The following is a 27,198-nucleotide window of genomic DNA, read 5'->3' as shown; positions in this document are numbered from 1 at the left end:
TGACCAACTGTGTTTCAGGAGTGTTCATCTAAAAACAGATTGTCACCAGAAACATGAAGTAACACACGCATTCAGACAATAAATGTCGACCTAGGACGAATACTTAGACCGGTTGCCATTTGGTATAACAAGTAAGTACCTAAGCTGCTCGACACGACTTTTGCCTTGGCAAACGGTGAGCGGGGTTAGTGTTCGGTGACAATTTAGAATCATGACAGCTTCTTTTAAGGCTTCAGTAGAACTACTGTTGAAACGACCTGGATTAATGGACTGTGAAGTCGTGAATGACTGGCACCTTGTAAAGCACCACGTAAAGGATAAAACACGAGTCTGAGATTTTGGCAGCAATTGTAAACCCACGGAGGAAGGATTTTCCTAAGCTGGAGAGCGAAATGTTGTAGGTTCGAAACAAATGCAGGCCAATAATGTGATATTTTACGATCAATACTGCAAATAAAAGCGGTATCAATCATTAATAATGGGGCTTTTCAAAACCTCATATCAGATTAAATAACAATTGTAAAACTTAAGTTATGAAATGGTCGAAAGTTAACCTGATGTGAGGTTTCAAAACGTGTGCTTCAAAACCTAGGTTTAGAAATAATCAGTGCAAAATCAAAGTAGAGAGTAACCTGATTTTGTAGGAACCTACTTTATTGAAGAGAATATGTTTTTACAATGCAAAGAAAACAAAGTAACTGTTGTGAAAAAAATTGCATACCTAGACGAGCTGTCCACACGTGTTAGAGAGCAGCTGAAATTTAGGATGACTCCATATCTGGTACAGGACCGACACCCTGCACGTCATATGCTGCAGCAAAGAAACAAAATCCAATCCTACAGCACCATGACGAATAACAAGTAACAAACAAAACAATGAGAAATGTTATTCTATTTTCTGCGATTCTTTGTCTCTGAAGAACATTGGCCTCATCCAAGATTACCTGTGGCATGCTGTTGCTGGCGGGACAATCACTAATTCCTTTGCCGTTGCCGTCGGGGTTGTTCATGCAAGAGGATGTCACTAGGTGAAGGTCAAATGAGTACTTCATGCCAGCAACAACCTGTACACAGTCAGCATGATCGTCATCAACTAAACAATACTACTACGATGCATATCATGTCTAGACACCATAACTGTAAGAGTATTCTACAAACGGTATTTCATTTGCGATGTTTCAGCAGATCTTGTATTCCAACGTAATGTAATGGAGAAGACTTGTGCCATCAAGTAGTGGACAGATTTTCATTGAAATTAATAACATGGACGAGGGGCTTTAGTGGATGTATACTATATTTGTGAAGAGTTTGTATTGTGTTGCGTTTCCAGATATGTAGTAACAGCAGTGCCTTAAAAAGTCCAAATGGAAGACAGTTCTAGTTAGGAAACAGTTAACAGAGTGATGCTCTTGTTAGTGATTATGTTCAACATTAAGGGACGAACCTGATGGGTGACGTGGTCCACCTTCTCCGTCACCATCCGGAACATACTGTTCATCTTCCCATTCAAAGCGTCCTCTGCGAATGCCACAGCTTGCTGTATTGGCGCGGAGAGATGGGCGGGCTCCACACCTCCCAGGAGAGGGGCACTTCGTTTGCTTACAGGGGAGCAGTGGTGGTCTGTCACTTGCTTCGTGTTGGTCCAGGACTGGTACCAGACCGTCACTTCACACAGCTGGGACTGAGGGTGTACAGCACAATTAGTCAGTGAGTATATGAGTGTGAGAGTGAGTGCAGCTTCATTCATACATATCACATCAATTAGAAAAAGTGTTAATAAATGTGACTCACCCTGTACCCTTCTCTCAGACGTAAGGTCAACATGTAGTTCATTCCCGAAACAACCTGAAACGTTTGAAGAACTCCAGGTAGAAGGGTTAACATGGATCTTCAGTTGGGATTGTCTGTATTGTTCATTGAGTGTATTGAAGAGTCCGAGGCCTCGAGCCTGCAGTACTACTGATTTCAGAAATAGCATGTGTAAAGACCTGGATCCCTATCACAATACGTGGCTCAGATATAGCACTAGTTGGGTTCGGATTCTGGCACAAGTAAACGATGTTTGGGGTGAATTTTCTCAAATTATGTATTACACAATAAAACAAACAAAAACATTACAAAAAGTAGCAATCGATCAGTTCAGTGGATATAACACACAAAAAGAGACATTTTAGATAACGTTTTAATTACAGTATGCTATGTATTTTCCTTGGGTGAAAGTGGCTAAGATTTTAGTCAGAAACTAAGAGAGACCTCAAGTTATCAATTACACCTTGAAATACGGCAAATTCCCTGCCATAACAAAGTATATCGGACAGGTGGACGACATACCTGGGTCTTCGCTGAGATGACTTGGTCCAAACTGTTTTGAGTCCCCTGTAAGCCATTCAGTGAAGTCACAGCAAAGGAGGCCATAATTTGGACGTCAGTACTGGAGACATCGACTGATTTCGGAGCACCAATAGGGATATCGCGCTTGGTGCGTGAAGTACATATATGCTGGATAAGTTCTTTCTCGTTGGGCGAGACACGGAACAAGACGTTGACTGCGCATGTCTGGGTCTGAAACATCCCGATCATGCAGAGATCATATCTACATCATCTGAAATGAGGATTGGTTAAAACAATGGCTGCTGAGAATGGATCAACAGTGTAATTTCCTGGGATGACGTGTTGTATTTTAGTTTCTTATGGTTTAGGATCGCAACTGCTAGGAACTGAGTGCTAGATTCATATCGTGTGTGTAATCGAGTGTGATGAACATGGAAGGTTATAATAGCTAGTATACTGAGTCAAAAAAGAAACTTCACATTCTTTCCTCAGGGCACTATAAAAGAACAAGAGATGGTAAGATGGTTAAATTGTTATTATTTCATTGCTGAGATCTGTGTGATGTACTAGATACACTGACAATCAGTTCCATTAGGCTACACCACCGTTCCAAAACATGGGTATACAGAATGTCAAGTCACAAGAATAAAAATTCGAAATTTCTCAGTTCAATATTGTGTACAGCCGCCCTGCGCATTCACCACTGTCAAACACCGTCTCCTCATCGACTGCCTGATGGTTGTGAACACGTGGTTGGGGATTCTGCACCATTGCTCTTGCAAGGCAGAACCACGTTCCTGCATATTCTGAGGTTGGTTCCTAAGACCACGAAGCCTTCTCCCAACTACATCCCGTTCTCTACTGGATTAAGGTCCGTGGGACTCGATTGATTCCAGCATTTTTCAGGAAATGGCGTGTCAACATCGCGGTATGCTCCCAAGCATTATCATGCTGGAACTGTAGACCTGGGCTATAAGCCACTATGAAAGGAACGAGTTCAAGGGTGAGCACATGGTCGCAATAAGCAGCAGCTGTGAGGATTCCACGGTTATCCAGAAGGCGGGAACGGTTGTTCCATCAGAAAGCACCCCACACCATGCAACTTCCGCCCCCGAATCTGTCGACTTCATGTACACAACATTGGGCATACCGTTCACGATGTCTTCTGCTTGTGACGTCACACATGGATGACCCGACCTTGGGCGATCAGAAGTGGTGCCAGTTTGTTGTAGACGACCTCGCAGGTCATACACCGTACGACGGCTGCATCCCATCGCTACTGCGACGCCAATAACTGATCTTCCCGCTTGCAACATGCTAACGGCTTGCAACATGCTAACGGCACTCATTTGACAATCGTGGCATTTAAAGTACCGTTATAACTGTGGAGTAAAAGTGTTTTTTCAATTCTTGAGGCCAATGCAAACACGTGCAAATGAAGAAAACTTCGATTAAAAGATCACATGATCGACTGCACGTGGAAAACCTTATTTGGCACTAACCTCATTTGCACGACGAATGGATGGGTTTGAATTGGTTTTGCTAACGTCGAAAGATAGGGATCCCATTTCGGATACATAGATGTATCATCAGAGAAAAAGTATTCATTAAAAAATACATTTTGTAGTTTCTTTTTTGACTCCGTATACATGCATACATGTTTCAGTGAAAGTAAAGATCTGACGAGTACTCACCTCCTGCCCTCTCTGTATCCTCAGAGTCAGAAGGTAGTTGACCTCAGTGACAACCTGTCGGGCAGAAGAGTTCAGACAGTATTGAAATCGTATAAGGAGAAGTATAGGCCAGTCATAAGTTGGTGGGGTTCAAATGATCTTCTTTGGAAGACAACAATATTAACCATGGGCATTACAGATAGCTGTAAAATCCATTATATGACACTGTTAAAGTCAAGGTTATTTAGGCCACATAAAATATATTTCTTGTGTCTAATCACCTCTCCTTTTAGAAGTGGGTGGGTATGGTGGATTTTATTTTCATTTTTTAATAATTGTTTCTGATTTCTATGAAATGTTAGTCAAAAACTTGGAATGTCGGAAGTTGTGACGGATTTCGGAAGTCTGCCGGTTTTAGACGCACACATTTAGCAGTAAAAAAAATTGTACACGCTTATCAGGTAAGAAAGCCAACATTGCCCACTTAAGTGGCACTTAATCAATTTCTCTTATAACACAGTCTACACAAAGTAGAGACGCAAGGTCAACATACGGGCGGTAGGTCACCCAGGTCACGAGATGACCTGTACCCGTCATTCCCTTACTAAAAACTATCGAGTCAGGACGTGTTGCTTGGCAGCTCTATCTTGTGCGCGTAGTTTACGTTGTTTCTTTCTCTCACTCTACTATCTCCTTTCTAGTCGGTTTCGGGTGCTTTTAGTTACCTGCGACTAGGAAGTTTTCTCTTTAATTCTTGCTTGTTGTTGGTGGGTCTGCTGACGATTTCACTCGTCAGCCGGCGTCCCTCTTGCACGTGCTACACGGGCGTCCTGATTGTGTCTCGGCTTGTACTTGTGTGGCTCGTGCACTCGAGCCCTTGTCAGACTTCTGTGTTCCTCGCTAGTGGATAGGCGATTAGGCAGATGGGCAGACCTTCCGCCTAAGGACCCCTTAGCTTGGGTGGACCCTTCGTTAGTTCCCTTTATTATCGCACCCCTCCACCTCTGTCCGGAGTAGCAGAGGACAGACGGACCCTCCGCCTAGGTGGACCCTTCGTTAGGCGGTTCTTCTGTCGTTCCCCCTGCCCCCAGTGCGGAGTAGAGGAGGATAGGCTAACCTTACGTCTGATCGGACCCTTCGCCTGTGATGGGCCTCTCCTCACCGGAGCTTAAACCGACGTCACCCCTTAGTAGCGAACCCTTTCATTCGTTCCACCATGGTATTCGCTTCCTTCTGCACTCAGTGCGGCACTCGGAAGTCGGCTAAGTGGGACCCTCACACCTTGTGTAGGTTTTGCAAGAGCCCCTGCACCCCGGATATAACTTGCACAGAGTGTGAGGTTCTATCTGAGCGGGACTTCCGTTAGTACCTGGCAGTACTTAAGAAGAGTGAGAGGGAGTCTCACCGGAAGAAGGCGGCGCCTACCACAGGTTTGCCAATTTCTTTGGAGGTGTTTAGACGATCGGTGCCTCCCTCCCCTCCTCCGTCTTCCTTCTCCCTCCGCCTCTGAGGAGTTAGTTATTCACAAGAAGGCAGAGGAGTTCGACCTTCAGTCTGAACTGGAGTCGGACCTCATTAGGAATATGCCAGAGGGGAACGTTTCTCGCTCCCATTTCTATTCTCCTCTTCGGCCTGTCCTTAGGGAAGACATGGCTGTATCACCGGAGGTGAGGAAGAAGAAGAAGAGGATGAAGGATAAAAAAGCAAAGAAGTATCGTAACAGGGAGAGACTTCTCCTTTCGATTAAAGGCTCTGCTGACACAAGAGACCCTCCTCTTATCCCATTTCTTCCAGAAGAGGTGGGCAATGACAGCGACCCTATCCTTCCAGAACCTAACCCTAGCTCCTCCTCTCGGATAAACTGAGGATTAGGGTTCCCGTGGCGAACTTGCCCATTCTGCTAGATCCTCCCTCCTTGGACGCAGACATCTCTCGAGCGTCATCTGCAGGCGTGCCCCACAAGGTGTCAGACAATCACCTCATCCATTTGGACAAGGAGGCTAGATCCATGGTGGGGCTGAACAACTTTTTTGCTCACGCCTGCCAAGGTATGGACACATTCGTCAAGGTGGCGTTGATGGAGCAGGGTAAGGAGCTGCTAGGATTTCGGCCGCCATTATCAACCTCATATGGGAAGGCTTCCTGGGGTGTACTAATCTCCCTCCGGAGATCCAGCAACAGGATCTAACCAATCGGATGATGAGGAGGTCAGGGAGGTCCTCCTAGGAAGTGGACGGGGAAGGTGGACTTTCAGTTCAGTTCAGTTCAGTTCAGTGGCCGAGGACCCACGAACCAGTCTAACCAGTCCAGCCAGGCTAACCAGGGGTTCCAAACCCCCAGCAAGGGCACTCCTCGGAAATGGACCCCCAAGAAGAATTGACTCTTGGTGCCCACCAGTCCTTCCACTTGGTGGAACACAGGTACCTCCGTTTCAATGGAATGTCAATGTCAATGGAATGTCCTCCCATTCGGGATTTCCTCCGCCCCATGACTATTCACTCGTGTGACCCAACCCATCGTCCAGTTCCTCCACGAACTCCAGATACAATTCCTCATGTACCTGGATGATGGGTTCACTCACAACCCTTTGCCCTCCATTCTTGAGGCGCAACGGGACCTCACCATCCACGTCCTTCAACGCCTAGGGTGGTTAGTGAACCTGGAGAACTCGGATGGTACCATCCAACTCTCTCCAATACCTAGGTGCCATACTGGATACAGAAGCATTCAAGGCTTTCGTACCGAAGGAGCGGATGACAAGGCTAGCACTCCAAATCACTCGTGCACTATCACAACCCCTGTCCCTCAGGCAGTGGCAGCGGATACTGGGTCTGACCGTCAGGACCAGGACCTGACCGTCAGGGAGAGGCTGATGCTCCGACCCCTTCAGAAGTTCCTCAACGAGCATGTCAGGGAGACCCACTGTCTTCACCCTATAACTCTCCCACCTCACCTCAGACACTTCCTCGCGTGGTGGCAGGTGGACAACAACGTCCTCGGAGGAGTTCCCCTAAGGACACCTCCCAATACCAGTCACCTTTTCGTGCACTCACTTGGGGTCAGACCAGTCGGCAGGTACCTGGTCGACAGACAGACAGCCTGGATGATCAACCGGCAAGGCTCGACCAGAGCCACTCCTGTGCTAGACCTGACATTCCGCCTCTTCAAACTGGTAGACAGGCTCCATATGAGCATCCGTGCGGTTCACATCCCAGGAGCCAAGAACATGGTGGCAGACGTTCTCTCCCGGCCGGACGCGCCTCCTTTAACGGACTGGACACTGAACCCGTGGATGTTTCAGTCCCTCTGTCTCCAGTTCGGTAGGCCCATATTGCATCTGTTTGCCACGAGGCTGAACTGATTTATGTATCCCCAGTGCTGGACCCAGTGGCCTGCTCCCTCAACGCTCTATCATTATAGTGGGAAGGGATGGACGCTTATGCCTTCCCTCCCCCAGCGATTCTGGCACAGGTAGCGCTTCAGACCACCAAGTCCATCAGACTGCTTCTGGTGGCTCCCATGTGGCCCGCTCGACCCTGGTTCGTTCCCCTTCACAGACCGTGTCTCCAGGATCCTATTCGGATCCTTTCCGGAGGGACCTACTCCTAAGCAAGTCGAGCGTCCGCGTTCACAAAAACCCTCAGGTATTCGATCTGCACGTTTGGCTTGTATTCAAAGGGTACTCAGGAAGAGCGGATACTCCAAGCGAGTAGCCTCTGCCCTGGCTTCCTCACAGAGGAAAACCACTCTGAAGCTCCACGACTTCCAGTGGGGCTCCTTTTCCACCTTCTGTGAGGACCACAGCGTGGAGGCGGATTCTGCCACTCTGACCCAGATAGCTGACTATCTGGTTTACCTGCTCAACGTCAGAGGGCTCAAGGACTCGTCCATTAACACCAATCTGGCGGCAGTCATGTCCATTGTAAGGAAGAGGTCACCGGGACTGGACATTTTGGTGCTGAGGGAACTAATCAAGTCTTTCCAACAGACGGAGGGTCAGCGCAAGCCGAGGGCTCCCGAGTGGGATTTGGCGGTGTTCCTTGACCACCTCAAGTCAGATTTTTATGAGCCTCTGGAAGAGGCTCCCCTCCTCCGCGTCAGTGTCAAAACCACTTTTCTAGTGGTCATGGCCTCGGCGGCCCGAATATCAGAGCTTCAGACGGACCTCCTGAGATTCAAGGCCGCAGATGGAGGATCTGCGTCCCTGGGACTAGCCCTCGACCTCGTCTGCAAAAACCAACAGGCAGATGAACTGGGGCGTACCTTCCATATCCCTTTCTTATGGCCGTTGGTAGACCATGCAGGGCTCTCCGAGTATATACCGACCGCACCCGCCAATTCAGACAGGGGCGGCGGAGGCTCTTCCTCCCTCACTCCCAGAGGAGCAAACGGGAGATTGACAGGAGAGCACTTGGGGTCTACCTTCGGTCAGCCATGATAGAGGCCTACAAGAGTCAGGACAGGCCTCGAACTAACCCACACGAGATTAGGGCCGTCTCGGCCACCATGCTTATCATCACAACATTGCAGTGGCGGAAATCATGGCGGGCTGCTTCTGGGAGACTGTTCGCTAACCACTTTTTAAGAGCCCTCTCCAACGAGGATCTGGCGAGCATTTCCAGACTAGGGCCCCGGGTCTTCGCTCAGCAGAGAACGGGGGATCCTCCCCCTTTGAGTGTTCCTCCTCCTTAGGAGGCCTACATTCCTCCACCTCTCGATAGGTCCCAAGCAGGGGACCTCAGCTCCCCACCTTTGTTTGTGCTAAGAAACAATTCCGTTGTTTCTCTCCACTCCTTCGGTGTTGTGCTGTCTTTTATTGTTTTGGGTTTCCATTCCGGGGTTGCCGTCCACTCCCCCTTCCTTAGCAGAGGTGTCCGGGCAGCAGTTCGTGTCCTACCCGCCCTCTAGTGTGGGGATGGATGCTTCCACAAGGTCGCACCCCTCAGGATTTCTTGGTCCTTCTTTAAGTAGAGACGCACGGACGAGGTCTAGCGTCTACGCTCTAAGTCCTCCACCTCTGTGCCATTCTGGGCAATGTTGGCTTTCTTACCTGATAAGTATGTAAAAAATATAACATTTTTTCATGTCATTTTTTATAGAAAGCCAACAATCGGGAGTTCCCACCCAGCCTCCCCTCCTGAGGGTTTTATTAACTGCCTCGCTGGGTAAGGGAAAGACGGGTACAGGTCATTTCGTGACCTGGGTGACCTACCGCCCGTATGTTGACCTCGCCTCTCTACTTTGTGTAAACTGTGTTATGTGAGAAATTGATTAAGTGCCACTCAAGTGGGAAATGTTGGCTTTCTACCAGGTAAGTATAAAAAATAACATTTAATCAAAAATGTTATGTAAGTGGGGCGGTAATGAGACAGGTGAAATTATTTTATGTGGCCTTACTGACGCTTTATCACGTCGGCTTGAAGTCAGTCGAGTTTGGAACTTTGATCCACGCTATCGTGGCCTGTTGACGTACTGTCAGACTGACGACAAACTTCGATGACAGGCAACCTACTCTGTCATGACTAATGTCGTGGTTCACAACTTTACACATACGTGCCATTACACATACTAGTGTCCATTTGACGAATCGAACCCGGGCGAACGCTTTAACAACTACGTTTTTGAAACGTCCCTTCTTGCAGAAGAAAACCAAGAGTCTACTGTGTGTCACTTCTTATATAACGACCCGTGAAATCCGGGGCAGAACAGGCCTTCAGAAACCCATGCTTGCCATAAAAGGCGACTGTGCTTGTGGTAAGAGGGGACTAACGGGATCGGGTGGTCAGACTCACTGAGTTGGATGACACATATCATCGGTTCCCAATTATTGCGTAGATCGATGCTCATGTTGTTGATCACTGGATTGTCTTGTCCAGACTCGATAATTTACAGGCCTCCGCCATATAGCTGGAATATTGCTGAGTGCGGCGTACAAGTAACCATACTCACTTCTTTTATAACACGTTTAGCTTTGTTATCTTCCGTTACCAACAAAATGAACTACTTTGCATGGACATGTGATGTGCTTACTTTTGAATTAGCTGTAAATAAGCTGTTTCTTCCTTGTTTATTAGAGGAAAGGTCAAATGTGTGTATAGCATGACGCCATTTCTCTGTTGTAGTCTCTGCTGAGAAAGGGTGTGTATCTCTTGTGAATAGGCGTTGTTTGTTTGACAGATTTGGGTGAAACAAACGGAAGAGTCCATGCAAATCGGTCTCCCTAAAACAAACTTCTGAGCATGACATATTTACGCTTTGGGTAGACTTTAAATGATAGTAGACTTGTTAGTTTTTGGAAAAAGTTGACGTCTGCGGGTCCTATCTCTATCCACCGATGAAATATCCACCATATTCACGGGATATGAAACGAGCTTCCCCCTTCATATCAAGTTTATGTCCAAGTGAAATAATGTGTGTCATAACAGTTTGTTATGAAACCCCTTTACCAATTTCCACGTGGTTAATAATAAGGATTTCATCATTCTTACAAGCTGGCACGTCGTGATATAACGAATCAACACCCACGTTCTCGTTATATCGCTTTTTAATATTAGACTAATTGTTTTTTGGAAACAGTTGACGTCTGCTGGTCCTATCTCTATCCACCGATGAAATATCCACGTAATTAGGGATTTCATCTTTCCTAGTTGGCACGTCGAGATATAACAGATTCAACGCCCATGTCCCCGTTATAGCGCACATATACGTAGCCTTCACTAAGATAAACTACACTTCAGTAAACACGTATTTCATTAAAAAGTGCGATTAATCCCAGACTCGCTCACTTAAGGACTGTTCGTTGGTTTATTGTTTGCTTTGAATGGGTAACGACACAATTTCCCTGCTCCGTATGACTGCGATCCAGGAAATATTGCTACTAGGTCTGTTAGAATAACAGTTACAAAGAGACTAACAGTGACTACATGAAACATTAAGATCATATTATCAGGGCCTCGTCATATTTCACACCCCAAGCAGACCATATTGATGCCACCCGGGAAACACACAGTAGGTTGTGCAGTTTGTTATACCCCGCCGCACGTTTAGCGCGAGTCGGGGGATATAGTATTAGGCCGTTCGTCCGTCCGTCCGTCCGTACGTGCGTACAAAATATAATAAGTTAAGAACAGTTGCCTACATTGTTTTCATATTTGGTACTTAGGTTCATCACAGTATGAGAAAGGTGCTGGTCAGGTTACGTGAGCTTGATCTTCATTTCAAGGTCACAAGGGGCACTTTAACGTTTTATACGAGATATCTCAAGAAACGGCAGCTGTTTTTTTTTATATATTTGCCATCTTGGGATGACATAGTGCCTAGTTGATTTAGGTGACCTTCACGTCATTTGCAAGGTCACTGCGACACTTTAAATGTTTCAGCACGAGGTTTGAGTTGATAATTTGCGGCGGCGGATTTTGTCATCTTAGTGACGGTGCTTGTTTAAATCTATATCGTTTACAAATCTAAGGACGGTGCCTGACTGAGTTGGATTTTTTGTTGGTATATGTATATTTGCATTTCTGACTGGCATCACTAGCTTGTCACGGATCACTGCAATGTCTTTGATTTAGATTCTACCTATAAGCTTGGTAGGGCAATCTAGGCCTACGAACTCAGTATTTGGAACTGTCTTACAACGTGCTTCCATTGTTAAACATGGCGCTCAATACAATATATTGTACGCTTTATCATCTCATATATAAGGGTTAGATCTACTCTCCTTACTGGCCAGCGACCAGTTATCGCCGGGTACCAGTTGTCCGCCAACACTTGGCTGTAGCGCTTGAGCAGACTTATACTTCCGTAGAATTTCACCACATCACAAAAGCCAGATGTTGGCGAGAACTGGTACCCAGCGATAACTGGTCGTTAGCCAGTAAATCTGTTGGTAAATTTGTATGAATCATTCCATTTAGATATAATGAGTAGTGCCAAAGCAACTCCTTCAAGATCTGTTAGCATAATTCACATGTGCACATTTCATGTTCCATTTATGGTACTCAATGAAGTCCAGACCAGACAAACAAGTGAACTGTATTTTTAATAACGCTTCTGTCAGTCGGGGTACAGTGTCAACACTCACACGTCACGATGAAGCCACGGCCATCTAACCCGATCACAACAGCCGCATTCGGCAGTCATAACTGTTAACAGGGATCTATTCTATACCAATATCCCCACTGGGAATTTTTGAGGGTATATTATAACTGAAGGAAATGCACTTCACACGGTGTTTTTAAACACGCACACGCTCGATCGGTATCTGAGACACTGTGTGTTAACGCAATGTGATTTTGTTTGTTCAGGCAGATGATGCTTTGGGAGCCGAGCCGACAGGGCATGACATAAACCTTTGACAGAAATATGACATTCCACTGATAGTCCATGGATCCATCCGAGGAAGTCTGTGGAAGGCCAGCTTTGGGTGCTTGGGTGATGCTGGCCTGAGACTGAACCTGATCAGAGACTGGCTCCAGTTCACGCCTGCAGAACTTCCTTACTAAGGATTACTTAAATGTGATTGACGAGCATAAGCTATTAAAACAATGAAAACAAATGACAATAAAATTAATCCACTGATGGTCTCTTTGTAATACAAGGTGTATAAGGTAACCTAATGCCGGAAATATTGTGAAACTACAAGAATATTACACAAATGTCATACCCTCCAGCTTTCAGACTGATGGAGAATTGGTGTCTTCTTTCCAAACAGCAAAGGCAAACCTCCTACCATGTAGCACAGTCGAGACTATTGAGTCTGGACCAGACAATCAAGTGATCAACTGCAACTGGTATAGAGTGACATGTCGCAGCCAGTTAAGTGAGCCTGAACTCTAGTCCAGTTAGTCGCCTCTTACGTAGGTTGCTGAAAACCAGTTCTTAACCTGAATGTTCCAGACAACAGGGGAATAGCTGTCAGCATGACCCAGTAGCCACCATGTTGGGGCTGCTCACCACGAGGGCCAAAAGATAAAAGCAATGTAAGACTAAATATCATATATTAAAGTCATTACAAGTACTTGCAAAAACAGGGATCCCGCCATTTCTGCAAGACCCTTAAAACAGTTACATACAACCACGGATTTACAAGTGATACCAATATTTTGTTTTTGAAACCCATACCCTCTACACCTGACTAAATACTTGTGCTGCAAGCGAACACAAGTGGAGTTTGTTTTTAATGCTGCCTATGAAGGTATTACGTACTAAGTTTTAACCCACTGAGGTCACACTGCTTGGTTTGATACAGCTATTTTCAGTACATAACCTTGACCTAAGTCGCAAACATTTCGAGAACATTCCAACAGACCATGCAGTACGATCACTTGTCATGTACATGTGCTCATAGAAAATGACCGAAAGGAAGACCTTGAACCTTGACAGAACAGAGGAATAGACAAATGGTGAAGATTATCTGAGCGCAGTGAACGTTGGGACTGGCGGTGATTGAGTAGACAGGATAGGTATGATGGAGTCAATCCATGGTAGCACTTGTACGTCAGGCACAGAACTTTGAATTTCAGTCTGGCTTCTGTAGGAAGCCAGTGTAGTGATTGAAGAACTGAAGTAATTGGCGAGATTCATCTTGTACATTATATAACCTATTCTTAAAGGTCACATGCAACCAAAAAAACCCAAATAAACAAAATTATAAGCGTACAATCGCGATTCAAAAGTGCAATATTTTGTACTTGGGCTTACTTCCCCCGAAACGAAGCCCTCGGGAGACCGAACCCAATCATAGCGGGTGGATGTGCACTCAAGTGTAACGACGGCTTCCGATTGGCAGGTTTATTTACTGATATGCTGAGGGTTCATTGTGTGTACAGAAAGATGATCTGTTTGATGGGCATTTTAGATGTATGGCGAGTCACAAGAAAGATTCTTTATGGATAACAACTTCTTTTTTGAGTAGTTGATGCGTCGTTTCAGCATGGATTCATACACTGTTGTCAAACAAAATCATATACACTAAAAGAAGTCTTTATCCATGGAGAATGTATATAGAGATGTTAGGTTTTGAAAATATATGTTCTCTGAATTTGCGTTCGATCCAATCAAAAATCATCTCAGTAGAGATGGTAAAGTACTGCGTGGCTGGAATCTGTCATTCGTCCTAGTACAAAATCAATTTATTTTCTTTAGGTCGTATAGTATGATAGCGTTAAGTTCAAATTGCACGTGATCAATGATTGAAGCTGTGTACTGCATGTTGTCTTTAGCAGACAGGTAGGCAGACATATAGGTGTGAATAAACCAGACACTGAGCTTTCTCTGGGACAGAGACTGCTTACAACAATCAACAAGTTTGTTTACGTAACGAGTAGAATATTTACTTGTTTGTGTACACAAACAAGATTAGACTACTGCTCACGATCTCAGACTCTGGGAATGCATACCGTTTCAAGCGAACCTATTCACTGCGCACAGCTGTTGAGACCAGTTTTCCCCCCAGCGCTGGGGAAATTTAGTGAAACGTTTGAACTTCGATTTCGCGGGATTTTTTTCATCTTGTTTTTTCAACTTTATAGGTTGAATTGGCATTTTTTTATGATTTGTTTCGGTAAGTGCATACCGAAAGGTGCCAGAATTTGCAAAGTTGTGTTTTACGTTGCATGTGACCTTTAAGGCATGTCCTAATCTGAAAGATGTCAGGGATCATCTACATGTATCTGCCTTTTCAATAAATTTCCGATATTAGTGGGAATATTTCTGTTGATTAGTTCTATGCGGTACTACTTTTATTATTGATTATCAGTAACGATCAGAGACGCGTCCATGGTTTCCAAAATAGCTGTTTTCAGTTTAAGTCGTTGGGGAAGGATTACTTTGAAAGACCTGAAGCATTTACCAAACTATCTTACGTATCTGTTCTTGAACACAGCCACAATCAAGCTGTATTTAATGCAAAATGTTTATTTCTAAACAAAAACATAAACAATATAAAATAACAACACTGTATTTTGACAAGAATACAGTAATTCTTGTGACGAGGATGTACGTTGACATGTTTAGCCGTGGACTGACAAGAGGCAATCTGAAACAGAACAACACGCGATATGCACAAACGCATGCGTTCAGAAAGTGCTCTGAATGTTGTGATAATGATATACAAGGTACGATAATGATACGACATAACATTTTCATCAAACATGTGTTCAGAACTTCTCACCTGAATAACTGTGTTTCAGGAGTGTTCATCTGAAAACAGATTATCACCTAAAACACGAAGCAATACACACATTCAGACAATTAATGTCGACCTAGGTCGAATACTTAGACCGAAAACAAAACTAAACGTCAAAGGAAAGGAATATGCAGTCGTCGTTGTCCCCAGAAAAAGGTTCCATTTGGTGTAAAGGGCACAGGAAAAGCATGCCCAGTACTTCCGGTAGCCATTTGGTATAACAAGTAAGTACCTCCGCTGCTCGGCAGGACTTTTGCCTTGGCAAACGGTGAGCGGGGTTAGTGTTCGGTGACAATTTAGAATCATGACGGCACCTTTTAAGGCTTCAGTTGAACTATTGTTGTAACGACCTCGACTAATGGACTATGAAGACGTGAATAATTGGCACCTTGTAAAGCATCACGTAAAGGATAAAACACGACTCTGAGATTTGGGCAACAACTGTAAACCCTCGGAGGAAGAATTTTCCTAAGCTGGAGAGCGAAATGTTGCAGGTTCGACACAACTGCAGGCCAATAATGTGATATTTTACGATCAATACTGCAAATAAAAGCGGTATGAATCATTAATAATGGGGTATTTCAAAACCTCACATCAGATTAAATAACAATTGTAAAACTTAAGCTATGAAATGGTCGAAATTTAACCTGATGAGAGGTTTCAAAATGTGTGCTTCAAAACCTAGGTTTAGAAATAATCAGTGCAAAATCACAGTAGAGGGTAACCTGATTTACTGAAGAGAATATGTTTTAAAAATGCAAAGAAAACAAAGAAACTGTTGTGAAGAAAATTGCATACCTAGACGAGTTTTCCACACGTGTCAGAGAGCAGCTGAAATTTAGGATCACTCCATGTCTGGTACAGGACCGACACCCTGCACGTCATATGCTGCAGCAAAGAAACAAAATCCAATCCTACAGCACCATGACGAATAACAAGTAACAAACAAAACAATGAGCAAAGTTATTATATTTTCTGCGATTCTTTGTCTCTGAAGAACATTGGCCTCATCCAAGATTACCTGTGGCGTGCTGTTGCTGGCGGGACAATCACTAATTCCTTTGCCGTTGCCGTCGGGGTTGTTCATGCAAGAGGATGCCACTAGGTGAAGGTCAAATGAGTACTTTATGCCAGCAACAACCTGTAAACAGTCAGCATGATCGTCAACAACTAAACAATACTGCTACGATGCATATCATGTCTAGACTCCATAACTGTAGCATTTTCTACAAACGTTATTTCATTGGCGATGTTTCACCAGATCTTGTATTCAAACGTGAAAAAACGTTATCTAAACTACAACCTTATCAAGAAAGACATGATGGGTGATAATGGAGAAGACTTGTAAAATCAAGTAGTGGACAATTTTTCATTGAAATGAATAACATGGACGAGGGGCTTCAATGGATGTATACTATGTTTGTGAAGCGTTTGTATCGTGTTGCGTTTCCATACATGTAGTAACAGTGGCGCAGTAAAAAGTCCAAATGGAAGACAGTTCTGGTTTGGAAACAGTTAACAGAGTGATGATCTTGTCAGTGATTATGTTCAGCATTAAGGGGCAAACCTGTTGGGTGACGTGGTCCACCTTCTCCGTCACCATCCGGAACATACTGTTCATCTTCCCATTCAAAGCGTCCTCTGCGAATGACACAGCTTGCTGTATTGGCGCGGAGAGATGGACGGGCTCCACACCTCCCAGAACAGGGGCACTTCGTTTGCTTACGGGGAAGCAGTGGTGGTCTGTCACTTGCTTCGTGTTGGTCCAGGACTGGTACCACACCGTCACTTCACACAGCTGGGACTGAGGGCGTACAGCACAATTAGTCAGTGAGTATATGAGTGTGAGAGTGAGTGCAGCTTCATACATATCACATCAATTAGAAGAAGTGTTAATAAAGGTGACTCACCTTGTACCCTTCTCTCAGACGTAAGGTCAACATGTAGTTCATTCCCGAAACAACCTGAAACGTTTGAAGAACTCCAGGTACAAGGGTTAACATGGATCCTCAGTTGGGATTGTCCGTATTGTTCATTGAGTGTATTGAAGAGTCCGAGGCCTCGAGCCTGCAGTACTACTGATTTTAGAAATAGCATGTGTAAAGACCTGGATCCCTATCACAATTTGTGGCTCAGATATAGCGCTGGTTGGATTCGGATTCTGGCACAAGTAAACGTTGATGTTTGGTGTGAAGTTTCTCAAATTATGTTTAACAGAATAAAACATTACTCAGATCAAACTAAGAGAGACCTCAAGTTAACAATTACACCTTGAAATACGGCAAATTCCCAAGCCATAACAAAGTATATCGAACAGGTGGACGACATACCTGGGTCTTGGCTGAGAGGACTTGGTCCAAACTGTTTTGAGTCCCCTGTAAGCCATTCAGTGAAGTCACAGCAAAGGAGGCCATATTTTGGACGTCAGTACTGGTGACATCGACTGATTTCGGAGCACCAATAGGGACGTCGCGCTTGGTGCGTGAAGTACATATAAGCTGGATAAGTTCTTTGTCGTTGGTCAAGACACGGAACAAGACGTTGACAGCGCAAGTCTGGGTCTGAAACATCCCGATCATGCAGCGGTGATTTCAAATAAGGAAATTCACATATGGTTCAGGTGTGGTGGATTCAGCCTAGAATTCGCAACAGCACCAGTCACATTTTTCATATCAACACCATCTGAAATGAGGATTGGTTAAAACAATGGCTGATGAGAATGGATCAACAGTGTAATTTCCTGGGATGACGTCTTGCATTTTAGTTTCTTATGGTTTAGGATCGCAACTGCTAGGAACTGAGTGCTAGATTCATATCGTGTGTGTAATCGAGTGTGAAGAACATGGAAGGTTATAATAGCTAGTATATTGAATCAAAAAAGAAACTTCACATTCTTTCCTCAGAACAAGAGATGGTAAGATGGTTAAATTGCTATTATTTCATTGCTGAGATCTGTGTGATGTACTAGATACACTGACAATCAGTTCCATTAGGCTACACCACCGTTCCAAAACATGGGTATACAGAATGTCAAGTCACAAGAATAAAAGTTCGAAATTTCTCAGTTCAATATTGTGTACAACCGCCCTGCGCATTCACCACTGCCAAACACCGTCTCCTCATCGACTGCCTGATGCTTGTGAACACGTGGTTGGGGATTCTGCACCATTGCTCTTGCAAGGCAGAACCAAGTTCCTGCAAATTCTGTTCCTGTTGGTTCCTAAGACCACGAAGCTTTCTCCCAACTGCATCCCGTTCTCTACTGGATTAAGGTCCGTGGACCTCGATGGCTAGTCTATTGATTCCGGCATTTTTCAGGAAATGGCGTGTCAACATCGCGGTATGCTCCCAAGCATTATCATGCTGGAACTGTAGACCTGGGCCATAAGCCACCATGAAAGGAACGAGTTCAGGGGTGAGCACATGGTCGCGCTAAGCAGCAGCTGTAAGGATTCCACGGATAACCAGAAGGCGGGAACGGTTGTTCCCTCAGAAAGCACCTCACACCATGCAACTTCCGCCCCCGAATCTGTCGACTTCCTGTACACAACATTGGGCATACCGTTCACGACGTCGTCTCGAGACCGTCCACGAATCTGAGGGTAAACCTGGATTCATCGCTAAATCAATATCTCGGCGTCAATATTGGCCCACGAGAATGGAGATTGGCAGCCTGAAACTGATTTCGAATGGTCTGTGAGGACCGTCGACCTCTAAACATCTGAGTCCTGGTTCGTGTAGCCGGCAGAAATCTGTCACGTAGGTGACATAGGAAGATTTGACGGTCTTCTGCTTGTGACGTCACACATGGATGACCCGACCTTGTTCGATCAGAAGTGGTGCCAGTTTGTTGTAGACGACCTCGCAAGTCATACACGGTACGACGGCTGCATCCCATCGCTACTGCGACGTCAATAACTGATCTTCCCGCTTGCAACATGCTAACGGCTTGCAACATGCTAACGGCACTCATTTGACAAACGTGGCATTTAAAGTACCGTTATAACAGTGGTTTAAAACTGTTTTTTCAATTCTTGAGGCCAATGCAAACACGTGCAAATGAAGAAAACTTCGATTAAAAGATCACGTGATCGACTGCACGTGGAAAACCTTATTTGGCACTAACCTCATTTGTACGACGAATGGTTGGGTTTGAATTGGTTTTGCTAACGTTTTTCTAGAATCGAAAGAAAGGGATCCCATTTCGGATACATAGATATATCATCAGAGAAAAAGTATTCATTAAAAATTACATTTTGTAAAGTTTCTTTTTTGACTCCGTATACATGCATACATGTTTCAGTGAAAGTAAAGATCTGACGAGTACTCACCTCCTGTCCGCGCTGTATCCTCAGAGTCAGAAGGTAGTTGACCTCAGTGGTAACCTGTCGGGCAGAAGAGTTCAGACAGTATTGAAGTCGTATAAGGAGAAGTATAGGCCAGTCACAAGTTGGTGGGGTTCAAATGATCTTCTTTGGAAGACAACAATATTAATCATGGGCACTACAGATAGCTGTAAAATTCCATCCTATGAAATTGTTAAAGTCAAGGTTATTTAGGCCACATAAAATATATTCCTTGTGTCCTTTAAGAAATGGGTGAGTATGGTGGGGTTTTTTCATTTTTAAATAATTGTTTCTGATTTCTATAAAACGTTTGTCAAAAACTTGGAATGTCGGAAGTTGTGACGGATTTCGGAAGTCTGCTGGTTTTAGACGCACATTTACCAGTAAAATTTTTTTTTACATGCTTATCAGGTAAGAAAGCCAACATTGCCCACTTAAGTGGCACTTAATCAATTTCTCTCATAACACAGTCTACACAAAGTAGAGACGCAAGGTCAACATACGGCCGGTAGGTCACCCAGGTCACGAGATGACCTGTACCCGTCATTCCCTTACTAGAAACGATCTAGTCAGGGCGTGTTGCTTGGCAGCTCTATCTTGTAGTTTACGTTGTTTCTTTCTCTCACTCTACTATCTCCCTTCTAGTCGGTTTCGGGTGCTTTTAGTTACCTGCGACTAGGAAGTTTTCTCTTTAATTCTTGCTTGTTGTTGGTGGGTCTGCTGACGATTTCACTCGTCAGCCGGCGTCCCTCTTGCACGTGCTACACGGGCGTCCTGATTGTAGAGAGGTTGAGCAGCGCGACGTGTACATGTACGGCTACGTGTAACTTACACGTACACGTACGCGTACACGCTACAAAACTTGTGTGAACATGAGTAAATCTTACGTGTACGGGTACGTGTGCTGGTACATTACATGTGTATGTAAAACGGCCTTTGATTGGTCAAATTTTCCGACTTGGACAAGTCTGTAACATGCTTACATTCGTGTGAATAAAGTTAGTAATGGCGGCAAATATAAATCTTTTGGCTGCTGTGGAAGATAACGATGATCTTTTGTTGCTTTCTGCTTTGAAAGAAGATGATATTTTGCCCGAAAGATACATTAATTTACATGAACTTACTAACGATCAGTGCCGTAAGTGGTTCAGATTTACTAGAGAAGATTTATTCACACTCAAAGCAACCCTACTGCTGCCTGACGAATTCCACTGCTCGAATCGTACAACTTGTCCAGGCATTGATGGTCTGTGCATTCTCCTTAGAAGACTCTCCTATCCAAATCGGCTTGAAGACTTAAAGCACTTTTTTGGTCGATCGACTTCAGAATTGTCTCACATTTTTAATACTGTTTTAAATTACATTTATGATATGCACAATCATTTACTGGACAATCTAGACAAACCCTGGCTATCACATGATCATCTGGAGGATATGTCTCGTTCCATTCATTACCAAGGTTCACCTCTCACTAACTGCTGGGGGTTTATTGATGGTACTGTGCGACCGATATGCCGGCCTCAACAAAACCAAAAACTCGTTTTCAATGGACATAAACGAGTACATGGTTTGAAGTACCAGAGTATAGTAACACCGAATGGAATGATAGCCCATTTGTATGGCCCCATTGAAGACCGCCGCCATGATGCTGGTATGTTACGAGAAAGCGATGTTGAAAAAGATGTCAGAGAATATGACATTTCGAAACAATGTATTTTGTGTATATGGAGACCCAGCATATCCAGTTTCACCTTACATAATTGCACCATACAGAGGAGGAGTGATGACAGCTAATCAAGCTCTATTCAACAAGAAGATGTCAGCCGTCAGAAGCTGTGTTGAGTGGACTTTTGGCAAGCTGCTCACACTATTTGCATTTCTAGATTTCAAAAAGAACCAAAAACTGTATTTGCAGCCAGTTGGTAAATACTACAAAGTTGCTGCTATCCTCTCAAACTGCCACACGTGCCTGTATGGAAGTGAAACTAGCTCTTTCTTTCAGCTCGATCCACCATCAATTCAAGAGTACATACACAACTAAACTAGATCATAACTGTTCCAGACCTGTGCTTTCATGTAGAATGTGTTAGCAGAGTTTTATGCCGCTTTCAGCAATATTCCAGCAATATCACGGCGGGAAACACCAGAAATGGGATTTATACATTGTACCCATCTGGGGAAATTGAACCCAGTTCTTCAGCATGACAAGCGAATGCTTTAACCATTAGACTACCCTACCACACCCCTTTCATGCAGCGTTACAGGGGCACAGCTAAGCCATTCTGTATGCGTGGGCGAAATAATAGTATTAATTGAATGAGAATTTAATGAATTTTTTAAAGACAAAGATATTTCATTGCTACAATTACAGTCATCTATTTGTAAGCAATTTCCTAAGCGAATACCGTAGCTATGCTCCTGTTAGTGATTTATTGATTCTAAACATAACTGCATATTCCATTGTCTCATATATTTATTCAATGCAAATCTGTTAGAGGTACATTTGAAGTTACACCTTGATTCTTCTGAATTTGTTTTGGCACATTTCCTTCATATAAATTATTTGTTAATAAATTTTTGTAAGAGTTCAAACAAAGCTGTCTTTTCTTTGCTTTCCATCTCCATTCTTTGTCTCCTCTCTTCTCTCTCCTGTTCAAATCTTTCCCTCTCAAGTTTCAATTCTTCCTTTCTAATGTTCAGTTCTTCTCTTCTCAGCTCTACCTCCTGCTCCGACTTACATTTCAGGTAGTCTAGCACGCTGGTGCTGCTTCTCCTCTTATTAAGGGTTGTCTCCTCCGAGTGATCTGAATTCAGGTAACAAATATTCATATTTAAGACCCTATTTAAGACAACAACAACAACAACCCCCCAAAAACATTCATATACCATTGCTACTTTGCGTAAGTTTTACATCAAGATGTTTCACATTGTGTTTTCAATATATAGGAAAGAATCACAAACCTTTACTCATACCCTCCATAGCTCTCTTTCTGATTTCTTTCCCTTTATTCTCAATCGCAATTTTCTTTGACTTTTCCTCCTCACGATTCCTATCCTCTTCCTCCCTGAGTTCTGTTATTTCTTCCAAGAGAGCTATCTTTTCATCAAATTCCTCTGTGTTGCCAGAACTGGAAAACAACAATATCAGAGGAGTAGTATTGTAAAGATCTACTAAACCTAAATATCACAAAATGATTACTCTAAGATTTCCAATTTAATTCAACTTGAATTAAACAGTAATGTCAAACACAATGTTAATTTTTTAACATATACATATATATTTTTTATTTCGTCTAGGTGAAAACCCTACGCACATTATGCACATTTCTGACAAGACCTAATCTGTTTACAACAACCTGTTTTGCATTTTCAAACTGTATTGCGTAGATTCGTAGCTTTTTGGATAAATATTAATATAAGTAAATAGATTTGGGCTGTTTGTTATCTTAGCGGCTAATTATAACCGATCTACGCTTTTTAATATTCAAATTGGATAGCCTATGCTATAGGCTATCTACACATGCGTAAAATTAACTGTTACATAATTTATTACCTTCTTAAATCTTCCGCAGTTTTCTGTTTCAACTGGTCCAACATCAAATGCGTCCTCTCACGAACTCGCCTTGTATCGACACTAAAGTTTGACCGTGTAGTTGTCAAATTGTCTGCTACTGCTTGCCATTTGCCCTTGTCTTTGAACGGGTTGGAAGCCAACACTTCCCTGAGCAGTGTCACATCGTCTTTTTCAGAGAACCTGACTTGGGTTTTGCGTTGTGCCATACTGAAATTCGTAATTACTCATAATGCACATGTCTGCAACATATATAAATAATATTGACAAACTATTGATATCAACGATTCTAACGATGACCTTCAGGAATGATAGGCTAAATATCGAGTCTAAAATACTGCAAATAACTCGCTATATTTCACAGAAACTTGTCACAATTTTAATACTGGATGATACCTTGATACTTATATTAATATACTATCTTTAGGATTCAACAGTCTGTTCAGCTGTTTTTTAAAAAATGCTCACAAGTTTTCACTTACGTGTATCCTTCGAAGTAGGCGACAGCGGAAACTTGTAGGACGACAGGTTAGCAAATAGTGATGACGTAATACACACGTATTTAGGGGAATCCCCTAATCACCCGTAGCCGTACATGTACACGTCGCGCTGCTCAACCTCTCTTGTGTCTCGGCTTGTACTTGTGTGGCTCGTGCACTCGAGCCCTTGTCAGACTTCTGTGTTCCTCGCTAGCGGATAGGCGGATGGGCAGACCTTCCTCCTTGACGGAGAGGCAGAGGACAGGCGACCCCTTAGCCTGGGTGGACCCTTCGTTAGTTCCCTTTATTATCGCACCCCTCCACCTCTGTCCGGAGTAGCAGAGGACAGACGGATCCTCCGCCTAGGTGGACCCTTCGTTAGGCGGTTCTTCTGTCGTTCCCCCTGCCCCCAGTGCGGAGTAGAGGAGGATAGGCTAACCTTACGTCTGATCGGACCCTTCGCCTGTGATGGGCCTCTCCTCACCGGAGCATAAACCGACGTCACCCCTTAGTAGCGAACCCTTTCATTCGTTCCACCATGGTATTCGCTTCCTTCTGCACTCAGTGCGGCACTCGGAAGTCGGCTAAGTGGGACCCTCACACCTTGTGTAGGTTTTGCAAGAGCCCCTGTGCCCCGGATAACACTTGCGCAGAGTGTGAGGTTCTATCTGAGCGGGACTTCTGTTAGTACCTCGGAGTACTTAAGAAGAGTGAAACAGAGTCTCACTGGAAGAAGGCAGCGCCTCCACAGGTTTGCCCATTTCTTTGGAGGCGTTTAGACGATCGGTGCCTCCCTCCCCTCCTCCGTCCTCCTCCCTCCGCCTCTGAGGAGTTAGTTATTCACAAGAAGGCAGAGGAGTTCGACCTTCAGTCTGAACTTGGGTCTGACCTCATTAGGAATATGCCAGAGGGGAACGTTTCTCGCTCCCATTTCTATTCTCCTCTTTGGCCTGTCCTTAGGGAAGACATGGCTGTATCACCGGAGGTGAGGAAGGAGAAGAAGAGGATAAAAAAGCAAAGAAGTACCGTGACAGGGAGAGACTTCTCCTTTCGGTTAAAGGGCTAGTGGAATCCATCCTCGACCAACGCCTTTGTTCCTTCCAAGCCGTCAGGCTCTGCTGACACAAGAGACCCTCCTCTTATCCCATTTCTTCCAGAAGAGGTGGGCAATGACAGCGACACTATCCTTCCAGAACCTAACCCTAGCTCCTCCTCTCGGATAAACTGAGGATTAGGGTTCCGGTGGCGAACTCGCCCATTCTGCTAGATCCTCCCTCCTTGGACGCAGACATCTCTCGAGTGTCATCTGCAGGCGTGCCCCACAAGGTGTCAGACAATCACCTCATCCATTTGGACAAGGAGGCTAGATCCATCGTGGGGCTGAGCAACTATTTTGCTCACGCCTGCCAAGCTATGGACACTTTCGCCAAGGAGGCGGGGATGGAGCAGGGCAAGGAGCTGCTAGGATTTCGGACGCCATTATCAACCTCATATGGGAAGGCTTCCTGGCGTGTACTAATCTCCCTCCGGAGATTAAGGACTCCCTCCATGACGCCTCAGTGTCTGCAGATACTTTGTTCGCCTGGGAAATCCCAGAACCCCTCCACATGCGCCATGAGATCCAGCAACAGGATCTAACCAAACGAAAGATGAGGAAGTCAGGGAGGTCCTCCAGCGGACCAGTCCACTCCTAGGAAGTGGACGGGGAAGGTGGACTTTCAGTTCAGTTCAGTTCAGTTCAGTGGCCGAGGACCCACGAACCAGTCCAACCAGTCCAGCCAGGCTAACCAGGGGTTCCAAACCCCCAGCAAGGGCATTCCTCGGAAATGGACCCCCAACAAGAATTGATTCTTGGTGCCCACCAGTCCTTCCACTTGGTGGATCACAAGTACCTCCGTTTCATCCTGGGGGGCAGGCACTGTCAATGGAATGTCCTCCCATTCGGGATTTCCTCCGCCCCATGGCTATTCACTCGCGTGACCCAACCCATCATCCAGTTCCTCCACGAACTCCAGATACAATTCCTCATGTACCTGCATGATGGGTTCGCTCACAACCCTTTGCCCTCCTTTCTTGAGGCGCAACGGGACCTCATCATCCACGTCCTTCGACGCCTAGGGTGGTTAGTGAACCTGGAGAACTCGGATGGTACCATCCACCTCTCTCCAATACCTAGGTGCCATACTGGATACAGAAGCATTCAAGGCTTTTGTACCGAAGGAGCGGATGACAAGGCTAGCACCCCAAATCACTCGTGCACTATCACAACCCCTGTCCCTCAGGCAGTGGCAGCGGATACTGGGTCTGACCGTCAGGACCAGGACCTGACCGTCAGGGAGAGGCTGATGCTCCGACCCCTTCAGGTGTTCCTCAACGAGCACGTCAGGGACACCCACTGTCTTCACCCTATAACTCTCCCACCTCACCTCAGACACTTCCTCGCGTGGTAGCAGGTGGACGACAACGTCCTCGGAGGAGTTCCTCTAAGGATACCTCCCAATACCAGTCACTTTTTCGTGGACGCCTCCACCCAAGGATGGTGCACTCACTTGGGGTCAGACCAGACGGCAGGTACCTGGTCGACAGACCAGAAGGACCGACACATCAATGTGCTGGAGTTGGACGCCATCCGGTTTGCCATCAGGCTTGCCATCAGGCTTGCCATCAGGCTTGCCATCAGGCTTGCCATCCTCCGCTGGTCCATTCCCCTCAGGCACCAAATCTTTCTGGTACACATGGACAGCTCGGTCACAGCCTGGATGATCAACCGACAAGGCTCGACCAGAGCCACTCCTGTGCTAGACCTGACATTCTGCCTCTTCGAATTGGTAAACAGGCTCCACATGAGCATCCGTGCGGTTCACATCCCAGGAGCCAAGAACGTGGTGGCAGACATTCTCTCCCGGCCGGACGCGCCCCCTTCAACGGACTGGCAGCTGAACCTGCGGAAATCATGGCGGGCTGCTTCTGGGAGACTGTTCGCTAACCACTATTTAAGAGCCCTCTCCAACGAGGATCTGGCGAGCATTTCCAGACTAGGGCCCAAGGTCTTCACTCAGCAGAGAACGGGGGATCCTCACCCTTTGAGTCGGCACAGTGTTCCTCCTCCTTAGGAGGCCTGCATTCCTCCACCTCTCGATAGGTCCCAAGCTGGGGACCTCAGCTCCCCACCTTTGTTTGTGCTAAGAAACAATTCCGTTGTTTCTCTCCACTCCTTCGGTGTTGTGCTGTCTTTTATTGTTTTGGGTTTCCATTCCGGGGTTGCCGTCCACTCCCCCTTCCTTAGCAGAGGTGTCCGGGCAGCAGTTCGTGTCCTACCCGCCCTCTAGTGCGCGGATGGATGCTTCCACAAGGTCGCACCCCTCAGGATTTCTTGGCCCTTCTTTAAGTAGAGACACACGGGCGAGGTCTAGCGTCCACGCTCTAAGCCCTCCACCTCTGTGCCATTCTGAGCAATGTTGGCTCTCTTACCTGATAAGTATGTAAAAAATATATATTCATTAAATGTCATTTTTTTATAGAAAGCCAACAATCGGGAGTTCCCCACCCAGCCTCCCCTCCTGAGGGTTTTATTAACTGCCTCGCTGGGTAAGGGAATGACGGGTACAGG

General features: G+C 45.2%; 5 protein-coding genes and 1 pseudogene across 5 annotated transcripts in view; 2 read left to right on the top strand and 4 right to left on the bottom strand.

Moving 5' to 3' along the window:
- Positions 1-721: 721 nt before the first annotated feature.
- On the bottom strand, positions 722-4,601 carry LOC137295329 (uncharacterized). The gene is made up of 7 exons (XM_067826644.1): positions 4,530-4,601; positions 4,026-4,079; positions 2,332-2,562; positions 1,792-1,845; positions 1,445-1,681; positions 945-1,064; positions 722-811 (listed from the first exon to the last, which is right to left on the bottom strand). Exons 1-7 carry the CDS (start codon positions 4,599-4,601, stop codon positions 722-724), a joined length of 858 nt encoding a protein of 285 aa, XP_067682745.1.
- Positions 4,602-8,992: 4,391 nt separating this feature from the next.
- On the bottom strand, positions 8,993-20,085 carry LOC137295328 (uncharacterized). The gene is made up of 8 exons (XM_067826643.1): positions 20,014-20,085; positions 19,524-19,577; positions 17,523-17,753; positions 17,103-17,156; positions 16,760-16,996; positions 16,214-16,333; positions 15,033-15,042; positions 8,993-9,054 (listed from the first exon to the last, which is right to left on the bottom strand). Exons 1-8 carry the CDS (start codon positions 20,083-20,085, stop codon positions 8,993-8,995), a joined length of 840 nt encoding a protein of 279 aa, XP_067682744.1.
- The window catches only part of LOC137294094 (uncharacterized), a 25,645-nt gene continuing 13,423 nt past the window's right edge, over positions 14,977-27,198 (bottom strand). The window contains exon 12 of the mRNA XM_067825044.1: positions 14,977-15,042. The gene's annotated coding sequence lies outside the window, so the exon portion shown is untranslated. The remainder of the gene's footprint in view (positions 15,043-27,198) is intronic.
- LOC137295327 (uncharacterized) lies at positions 20,544-21,579 on the top strand (annotated as a pseudogene).
- Positions 22,098-23,465, bottom strand: LOC137294097 (uncharacterized). The gene is made up of 3 exons (XM_067825047.1): positions 23,092-23,465; positions 22,500-22,666; positions 22,098-22,342 (listed from the first exon to the last, which is right to left on the bottom strand). The coding sequence occupies exons 1-3, from the start codon at positions 23,316-23,318 to the stop codon at positions 22,098-22,100; spliced, it is 639 nt and encodes a 212-aa protein (XP_067681148.1). The 5' UTR covers positions 23,319-23,465.
- On the top strand, positions 25,415-26,701 carry LOC137295326 (uncharacterized). Its single transcript, XM_067826642.1, has 2 exons — positions 25,415-25,969; positions 26,042-26,701. Exons 1-2 carry the CDS (start codon positions 25,415-25,417, stop codon positions 26,699-26,701), a joined length of 1,215 nt encoding a protein of 404 aa, XP_067682743.1.

Source organism: Haliotis asinina, chromosome 8, assembly GCF_037392515.1.
Source record: "Haliotis asinina isolate JCU_RB_2024 chromosome 8, JCU_Hal_asi_v2, whole genome shotgun sequence".
Taxonomy (NCBI): domain Eukaryota; kingdom Metazoa; phylum Mollusca; class Gastropoda; order Lepetellida; family Haliotidae; genus Haliotis; species Haliotis asinina.
This window is presented reverse-complemented; position numbering and strand designations above follow the sequence as displayed.